The sequence below is a fragment of the Gymnoscopelus microlampas genome, assembly GCF_963454915.1.
Source record: "Gymnoscopelus microlampas genome assembly, chromosome: 2".
NCBI classification, from domain to species: domain Eukaryota; kingdom Metazoa; phylum Chordata; class Actinopteri; order Myctophiformes; family Myctophidae; genus Gymnoscopelus; species Gymnoscopelus microlampas.
Genome location: NC_139939.1, coordinates 18730796 through 18741119, shown reverse-complemented (window position 1 = coordinate 18741119; position 10324 = coordinate 18730796). Strand labels below are relative to the sequence as shown.

At 39.7% G+C, this 10324-nt stretch overlaps 1 protein-coding gene across 2 annotated transcripts in view; it reads right to left on the bottom strand.

Annotated features, from left to right (window-relative positions):
- Positions 1-6523: 6523 nt before the first annotated feature.
- The window catches only part of mxi1 (max interactor 1, dimerization protein), a 29366-nt gene continuing 25565 nt past the window's right edge, over positions 6524-10324 (bottom strand). For both annotated transcript variants that reach the window (XM_084042134.1, XM_084042135.1), the window contains exons 5-6: positions 9723-9906; positions 6524-9212 (exon numbers count right to left, since the gene is read on the bottom strand). In XM_084042134.1, coding sequence (XP_083898260.1) covers positions 9049-9212; positions 9723-9906 — 348 coding nt within the window. In that variant the 3' untranslated portion in view covers positions 6524-9048. The remainder of the gene's footprint in view (positions 9213-9722; positions 9907-10324) is intronic.

Genomic DNA, 10324 nt, shown 5'->3' with positions numbered 1-10324 from the left:
CTGTGATAACAGCAACGTTCTGTGTAACCTGGTATAGAATGTAATCCTGACCCCACATGATGATCTACGTTGAAGCGTTGGTCTTTCAGGCCCTAAAGGAATATTTCATATTCCTCATATCTGAGCATCTGACCCACCCTTTGTTGTAATCAATTTGCCAGGGAGCCCTGTTTGCCATAATTATTAATAGCACATGGAAAATCAATAACATCACTTCAATGAATGAATAAATAAATAACGACAACAACAACAACTCCTGTATCAGTTACCTACTAATTGCATTTAAGTCTGTCTATCTAGTTTATTATTATGGGATGGCAAGGCTAGAGGCATGCAGTACGCACATACTTATTCAGCCTTTTTTTTTTCAGTGAACAAATCCATTGTGACTCCTCAGCCAGAATGCAACACAAAATGCATTTATGTCTATAATAATAAAACATAATAAGGGAATCTATAGACTCAGCCATCGCAACTTTCATGATCAAGAAAAGCTGATATGGCTGCATACCTTGTCAGGCTATAATAAAAGAAAATAGGCATGGGTTGGGTGTACTACACAAAAGTGGTAAATCAATACAGTATGACGTAATGCTAATATATACATCTACGGCGTATTAAGACCTTTGGCGCCCCCTAGTGGTTCATTTATTAAACTGTTGCCGTTTGCACTTAAACTGAGTTTCAGATGACTAATAGGCTCTATTCACAGCAGCCATATTATGAAGACATTCACAGGTGTTACCAATGATACTAATTAAGGCTCTGTTCCATTCTGGTCAAACAGAGTCAGGGTGTTGATATTGTGCATGTTGGCTCACTGGAAACACTCTGTTACAAACCAGTGGGTCTACAGTTGGGGTCCAGACCAGGGACCCTCATGGGCTTCCAAATGGACCCGTATTTGTACACTCTCAGAGCTATGGGGGTCGTGGAAACCACTGTGCTACACTAAATGGAACAGAGCCTTCATTAGTATCATTGGTAACACCTGTGAAGGAAGTGATAATAATATGGCTGCATAGAGCCTATAGTCAACTACGGCGTAGCCTCGACCTCCAGGCTTTTATTGTTTAGTTTTGCTAACTACGACGTGACTACTACTGTAGGCTACATATATTTTATTATAATTACACGTTTTTTTGGTCAAACACACACACACACACACACACACACGCACACACACACACACACACACACACACGTCACTCAATCACTCAGTTTACACACACGTGTGCACTCTCTAGCTTTATGTGTTTTATCCTTTGATAGATATGTAGGCTACAAATATAGTTTTATTATAAGTGCATTTTTGTATTTAAAAACATCAATTCATGAAAAAAATATAGCTTTTTAACATTCTAACTAGTGCGAATTAAAAATAACTTACATAGCCTATTTCGCATGCCAATCCAGTCCACCATAAGATGTAGTATTAAACATTGCATCAAAGTAGAAAGACATTTGAATTCAACACGTGTATAATTAGCTACACTCAAGACAGACTGTTGGCTGATCATGGATCCCACTATCTTTAAACGCTTCCGCCCATGTGGAAAGTAGGCTAAATTAACTAGTAGACCAAAATCTACAAAGTAGCCAGTAACTAAAGTGTTCAAATAATTGTAGATGTAGTGGAGTAGAAGTAAAATTATTGAAAATTGGAAATACTGCAGTAAAGCAAAAGTACCTCAAAATTGTAGTACTTGAGTAAATTACTTACTTTACACCATGGCTTCAACACTACACACTGACGGACAAAGGGGACGCCATTGCTTCTTTCTGTCCTCTAGATGGCAGCACCTCCCCACAGCATATAGCAATACCAGCCACAGTTTACTATTAACAAAATGGCTCTTGTTGATACTGTCTCCTCTATAAATAAGAGTAGGCCTACAACATCTTGGAAATGACAAATAAGTATGTTTTGTCAATTCTGATTGTGTCTATCAAAACACGACAGAACACATCTTAGGCTACACATTATGGGACACAATACATGCATACTTGTGTGTATAACCTGTAAGGAATGCTGACACTTTTCAGATACTGTAGACATACTACTGCTCATAACAAAAAACACTGGGATACTGTCATGCAGCAAAATAGTGAATCTGAAGGGGCCTTGTTCACGTCTAGGGGAAAATGTATGATATAATGTTACATGTAACAATTACTGTATAGAACTATATTATAGAAGGTTTAGCAAGTTTTAAAGGGTACTCTGGGATACTCAAGGGTGACACATAAGGCCATTTTAACCTTTTAGGGACCATGTTCAATTCTGAGAACAATGTAAAAGTACATACTAAAGTAGCTTATCTATGTAACAAGTAGTTGTGCCTTACACTGATATGCTAGAATATTTAAAAACATGTTTTCAGTTGTCATTTATACATGTCCACAGAGACTGCAATTCTAATAATACTTAAAGGAAGGGTGTTCCATTATTTAGGGATGTAGTGGATACAAACATCAACCTCTGGAACGATTAAAAGACGACCGCTGTGGCCCAGAAGCTCATGAAGGGATATAAAACAATACAGAGTCTGCAAGGTGCTATGTCATTACGTGCCTGGAATATTAAAACCAACTCTAAAAGAAACAGGGAGCCAGTGCAAATCACATAAAACAGGCATTATATGATAGTTAAAACCCTGGCAGCAGGATTTGTATGGTCCGCATTCTGCTGTTGAAAGGCCAATATAGGCCTATAGGGCATTGTTGTAATCAAGACTAGGCTACTGTAGATATAAAAGCATGAATGGGCTTTTCAGCATCCTGTTGGGTTATACAGTATACTTCAGCGTGTATTTGTTGTTCCCAGACTTGAACATGGCCCTGAAGTCTACAAATGGACCCATGCGTCAGGATGGATAGCTAATAAGGTTTATAAGTACACAATAAAGACATTCTGTGTACTTGACAAAGTACCCTTTAACTTGCTAAATCCATTGTAATATAGTGTAATTATAAGGTACTTATGCAGTTGTTAGATGTATACTATTGTACAAGGCTTTGGCTTGTGACATGTTATTCACCATAACTCACTCCCTCTCCTCTTCTTACCCTGTACTTACCACTGTAGTTACTACACCATTGTTTCAGTGTAGTTGCCTTTACCATATAGGCAGCTACACTGTAACAATGGTGTTGTAATATAATTCAATTATTACTGAATGATTCATTTGTTGTAATCATTATGAGACCAGGGCCTGTAAATTAGAATGGCTGAATGTCCTTTATCCATATAATGATTTCACAAGTTTTCAACATGCCAATAACACATGTTGACATTGTTAAAAAACAAACACACATGTCCATGCTGTCTGAAGCTAGACACGTGTTAAAAAGGACATCTTGGTTAATGATGTAAGGCTATATGTGCAGGGTGTTCATAATATCGAAGACATTTTTTTCATTTTCTGTATGCAAACTTCTTCAAAGGCGCGCTGAGGTTTTGTACAACTTGGGAGGTTGTGCCTCTGATCATTTTTTTCACAAGCTGTGACCGCTAAAGAAGAATACAGCATGTGTTGAATGTTTGTGTGGTGTGACAAGTAACATTTCAATGTTTGTAACCCTCCCCACAACACCCCCTTCAGATCACACACGCACAAAACCACACAAAGCATTAAAAACCAGCACAGTAAAATCCTGAGTTTTAATTGAACCCTGACAGTGTAGAATTTGATTCATACACTGAATATTTTACTGTGTAGCATTTTATTTTGGAGGGGGAAAAGAATAACATTTCAGAATGCTTTTATATATTGATGCAATGAGCATCAGATGCTATTTGATCAAAACTATTTGAAGTTGGAAGTTACAAAATCACTGTTAGCAAAAAATATAGACAAACTTTTATTTCTTAGATGTTAGCAGGGACGGGCGAGTCCCCAGTTCGACTCCCAGACTGGGATGGACCGTTTGATTTATGTCACTCCCCTGCTCTCTCGCTCTCTCCGTATCCTATCTCCACTGCTGCCATCAATTAAGACCTGAGAAACTAACAGCCAAAAACAAAATAGCCTAAAAAATTATTAAAAAGATTTGCAGGGATGTAAACTCTTTTGATAGCAAACATATTCCTGTAAATACGTGGAGAGATGGAATTTTATTTTTGACCTGAAATGGATAGCATTTTAGAAAGATGTTGCACTACACTGTCGTGGAATTCTGGATCAATCAGCAATCGATAAGGCACATAGGAGTCGAGACAATATTCTAGGTGGAGGTGGTTATGCTTTATGTACATATCATGGTCAGAAGTACATTAGCACTCATGTCAGTGGTACGGTAGTTCTGCCTCGAGCACAGGGCATAGATCATAGTTATACTGTAGCTGCCTGAAGGACAAACGGAACCATAACAAGATAGGCTGTACCAAAACAATAGCTATTAGGCCTAGTGGAGACATCTACGCTCTTACAAGCTGTCAAATATCATAATGTATTGTAGAACTATTATAAGTGATGGTATAATATAAAGGTTAGATACAAGCAGCCATATAACTTATTCCTCAATTATAATATAAAGGTTAGATACAAGCAGCCATATACCTTCTTCCTCAACACGAAAATGAGTTTGGAGTCAGGTTTTGACAATGGTGTTTTTTTTTTTATTGTAAGTATTGCATCTTCAACTTACACGGCTAGAATCCTCAACAGAGTGCATGTTTTACAAAGGATGGCCACAAGTTCAGAAACAACAGGGAGACTTCCCTTAGTGGGATTGCTTGGTTGAACTACATTGACCTCAAGGACCCGCTCATTCAATCTCCCATGGTGCTGCCCAAGACTCCAACATCAAGTAAGGGTTCAAAAGAAATTGTGCATGTCCACGTTTTCAAGTTAATTTCTTTACAAACTGCAAAGCTGGAAATGTTCATTATACTGTATATGGAGCCTTAAACTGACTAAATTGTATTCATATCCTTAACGTTAAACAGAGTAAAAAAAGAACAAAGAATTACATCAATGTATGACTTCATTTTCTTGTTTTACATTGCAGCTGAGTGAGAAAATAAAAGCAGTTTGTCAGAGGAAGAATCCCTGTGCTTCAGTATCTACCGACTCAATTCATAGTTTAAATTACAACCAATATTATAAATTTGTTTATAGACTGGATGTCTATAACGTTTTCAATGGCAAAAGATTTCCAGTTTTGAACTTTGAAGAAAACCTTGGAGTGAACTGAATTGAATGAACTTAAGATGAACCCAACCCTGTTCAACACAGACTGATCTGGGGCCAGGCGTACTCATGCACAGCCAGAGAATACACACACACTCACACTCACACACACACATGCGCACACAATAGAAGTCAGACATTAGTCTAATAGTATTTGCAAAAAAATATACATGTTTCCACTTCACAGAAATTGCTGATATACAAGTTTGTGAGCTTGTAGAGCCTCTTATTAAAGCCTCTTCTTAAATGCCCAGAATAGGCACGCTAGGGTTCATGTAGTTAAGAGTATTATTTGCAAGTACTATTTGACCAAAGTCTGATGGAGTGGAAACTCTTTGTTGTCAAACATGGGCCCTTTTTCCTCCTCAGCAGTGCAGATTCATAAAACTGACAGATCAAACAAAAGACACTGGGAGAAGATGAGAGATTAATAAATCGAGGGGGCAGAGTAAATATAAACTGCCCCTCAGGGAGACCAGAGGACACCGTGGGTGTTTGAGGTGGTTTGGCGTTTTGTTTGAAGACAGAGCACCACAGCGGTGACCTTCTGAGATAAATGCCAAGTCCAACAACCTCAACGTTAAGTTCCGCCCAGAGGTTATATGTCAAAATATACACCTTAATGATCTACCTCTGGGACACAAGGATTTGTTTTTTTTTTACTTTTTAAATCCTCAGGTGGAGGCCTTGTAAATGTAAGACACATTTTGTCAACTAATACATTAAGTCTAATAGAGACTACAATCCTCCTAATAGAGGAAAAGAGGACTTTAGACCCCTTTATTGGGTAGTAGCCGGCTCAGAATTTGCCAGTTCGTAAGCCTTGTCCAGAAATGCCACCTAAGCCCGATTTATACTTTATGGAATGACACTGTAGCACGCATAAAAGAGCTGATCTGCAAGCCCACAACACGTCGCAGATGTGACGCGCTTTGAGCTTCTATATATCTTTATTTTTGGCACGCGACTCAGTCGTACAACAAAGTACAAATCCGGCAAAACAGACTACGTCAAGACACTTCAGAAGATTTAAGAAAAGAAGAGGACAGTTTGATTAAACCGATTATTGTCAAGTGGGCATCTGGACAAGGCTGTCAATTCCAAACAGTCAAGGCTCAGCACTAGGAGCAGCTTAGGGGCCCATTACATTTCAAGTGTCTATCAAATAAAACATCAGAAAAACAAAATAAAAAACATAACATGGCTACATAACTTTTTTTGCCCCCCCCCGCCCGACCCCAAAAAAAGAAAAACAAATCTAGAAAAAGGGAAATCCATCACATATACAATTCTTAAAATTAGGAATGAGTTGATAGCATCAAGGAGTGAAGACAACAAAAATAAAATAACTTATCTTTTTTTTTTTTTTTCATGCTTTACTTTTTCTGAATGGGACTGAGGAATAAATATGTTTTTTTAAATCAATTCAGGGCGGTGTTTATTTTTCATCCTTTCTTTCACACAGAGGATTCATCAGACAGTCTAAGATTATGGGGGGGGGGGCTCGGGTCGAAGTGCAATTTGAGGGTGACCTCAGTAACGCTTGCGGGGAAGGGGGGAGGTAAGACTCAGTGACCTCTTTAACACAGGCAATGACGTCATACGTCCCCCTTTTTAACTTCAAACTTTAACCACGTTGAAACTGCAGTCCCTATTTTGGACGTTTCTAATAATGTTCCAGAAATTCAAATATTTTCAAAATATGCAATGTGACGTACTGTGAGCTTGTAGATCGGCTATTTTCAATATTGTTTTGAAATAGGGCTTAAGTGGTTAACTCGACAGATCACCAGAGGAATGCCGTACAGCTTTTTCATTAGTGTAAAATAAAAAGGAAACCCACAAAAATAAAATAAAGAAACATGTCTAATAAATAATAAAGTGTGCCACGCAAACTCAGCATTCATGAACAGAAGTCTTAGAGGGTGGCCTGGATACAAAGTTGTTCTGTTTTAGTTCTCTCTTTTTGTCTTGACAAGTAACTTTTTTTTTAGGGCAGCTACAGAGTTAGTAACTTTTGAACGTTTCAACCAGCAAAATGAACAAAGTAATACTGTCCATGCCACATCCACTGCCACTCTGGAGAAGATAAAATCTGTCCAAAAATATAATTTAAAATGCACAATAAACACAGGTCAAACAGCAACAGAGGCAAATAGTTCTATCCATGAGCTCTACCATTTTTTCCTCCATTTAAATTTTAAATTTCCTTTTTTGTCTTTAATTTATGAAGCTATTTGTATATATGTACAAAAACAAGCAAGTTGAATTTGCTTTTTGGACGGTTACACACACGCACACGCACACACAGGTATGTCTTTTGAGAGAGAAAAAAAAGTTGTTCAAACTGTGGAGACAAAAACAATGATGAAGAGTTATTGCTTGTTACTGCTGGAAAGAGGATGGACATCTATTCCAAAGTCTATTGAACACATTTGCTTTTTTACTTCTTGGTTTTGTGCCGGTTGTCTATGGACAGCTCTAAAGTAGGCGAGTGCACGATAGCTTGTTTGTAGCTGCTTGTTGAGAAAAACAAAAAAGAAAACAAAAAAAACTGAAAACAAAACACATTACAATTTCCACTCTTTGAAAATGCACCGAGCATCCACATATGATGGGAATGTATGTTTTTTTTGCCCCTCCGATTTCTGTTTCTCTTCCAAGCTCAGATGGAAAGGAAAGGGTCATGGCAGATTCGGTTGATTGCTCTCAATGTTTAGTTATTGATCTGCTTTCCCATTGGTTTGTTTCACAATAGCACCAATTCAAGTGTCCAAGTTGCTGCGGTGTCGAGCAGAGGTAATGAAAGACATAAGACGAGGTTTACATTATATTTAAAATAAAACAAAAATGGACATGTAAAAGGGGCCAAACTATTTTGATATGGCAAGTTTACCCACAGTGTTCGCCATTGTCCAAATTACACTTGTTCTTATTTCTTTAACCACTTAAACCCTATACTTAGTTGACCATATTCCCAAGGGCTCTACACTAGGCCCCCTCCTGTTTTACGCTATACACAAAATATCTTCGCCGAAAACAGCCGATCTACAAGCTCACGTGACTCGTTGTGAGCTTGTAGATCTGCTATTTTCGCCAAATGTCACAATAAGGATGCTAGGGTTCAAGTGGTTAATCCAGTTCCAGCGGAACTCGAAGACAGAGCTGACACGGGATCAGTTCAACACCCTCACACACAAACAGGGAGTAACACAGCGACCACAAATTATTACTGCATTATGGGAATCTAAGTATATTTTGGATAAAATCCAGGGGTAGCACGTCAAAGAAATGGTGGATGATTGAGTTGAAGGTAACGTCTGAAGGTAACGTCACCCTACAGAAAAATATACTGTATATATATATAATAGATTTTTTTCTTTTTTTAAATTAATTCCCTTCAATAAAAGGTGGGTTTAAAATCGAGATGATGACGCTGATCAGAGATATCCATATCAACCCAGTCTATGATCTGATCTCTCTGTAAAATAAATATCGACTCTAAAACCACTTTGCCGTCTCATGTCAGGATCATCAACTGCAATTTTTAGAAGTTGTCTCTGTTTGAGTGGAGTGCTGGGTCCCTGGTGACAGCGCTGGCCCAGGGTACTCAGAGCTTCTGCTTGGAGAGGAGGTGGTGGAGCTCTGTGGATGGAGCAGCGTACGGGGAAAGGTGAGCAGGGAGCTGGAGATGGGACGGGAAGTTGCCAACAACAGGCTGGAACGACATGGGAAAGCGACAACACCCCAGCTTGGGGCCATCGTGGGCGTCATCAGAGGTAACTGGATGGATAGGCGGGGCGGGAGTGATTTGGAGTGTGTGCGATGCAGATCGAGGGGTGGGGGCGGGCCTCTAGGAGGAGAAGGCAAGTTTGACGCTGCAGGAGGAGTAGCCCTCGTCGCTGGCTACGCTCTGCAGGCTGCTGTGGTCGTCTAGGTCGCTGGTGCTGGCCGTGCTCACGCTGTCCATCTCTCCATGGGAGAACTCCGTGCTTTCCACGTCGACCTCGATCTCCTCTACAGAAAGGGGATAAAATTTACTTTTTAAAATGTATTTTATGTACAATAAAGGAACACCTACTTTGTTATTGAATTTCTGCGGAGAGCGGTGAAAATGCTGTTCCCTGAGCTGCTACCATTAAGGATAACATTGCTGTTGGGCAGAACCTTTACATCCCCATATTTCACATTTATTTTTATGGTGGTTTTTTTTGTAATGCCCTACTTCATCGCACAAATGTAGAGAAAATAGCCGATCTACAAGCACACAGCGCTTTGCATTGCGACGTGGTGTGAGCTTGTAGATCTGTTATCTTCGCAAAGAAAAGAAAAATTGAAATTGAAAGTAGTTAATTCTGTCTGTGGGTTTTAAAGATAAAAAAAAGAAGAAAAGTATTAACAATAGCTTGTGACAAAATAATACTTAAGGATCCATTGGAACACATTTCCTGAAAAGTAACGGGTTTTCTTTTGGACAAGGTTTCCACCTGTCAACGGCGATAAAGACTACCAACTAGCGCTGCTCACCTTGGTCAGAGTCGGATGGCTCGGAGCAGAGGGTGGAGCCCACACTGTCCATGCGTATCCTCTCCCCCTCCACTATGGCCCCGCTGCCGCCCTTCAGCAGGTCCAGCTGACGCTGGAGGTGCCGCTGCTCGCGCTCCAGGGAGTCCAGCTGGTACTGGCTCTTCCTGTCCGCATCTTCAAGTTTCTGTCCAGAGGGAGGGGGGGGGGGGGGGGGGGACAAGCGAAACTGTTAGGCCAGGATTTTTTCTTGTCGTCTTCTCCAAATTGCTTTTCATGTTGATGACATCATGACAAAATGTGCGGTGAATCAGGTCACAAACGCAATTAAGAGGCAGGTACGGCAGTACTTGGCTGCACAGCGTGAAATGAAAATTGTCTATCTACAACAAGTTCACAACACGCAAGCTTCTAGATCTGCTAAATTTTACCATTTTCTCCTATAATGACATGCCAAAAATAGGGACGGCCGATTGATAGTGGTTAAAGAGACAGCAGAGCTCCTATCCATTTCAAAGGCCTGAAACCCCAGCATCAGCATTTAGTCACCAAGCCCCCATTGTGTCCTTTCAATCTTTCCAGCAAAAACAATGGCAACTTTCTTT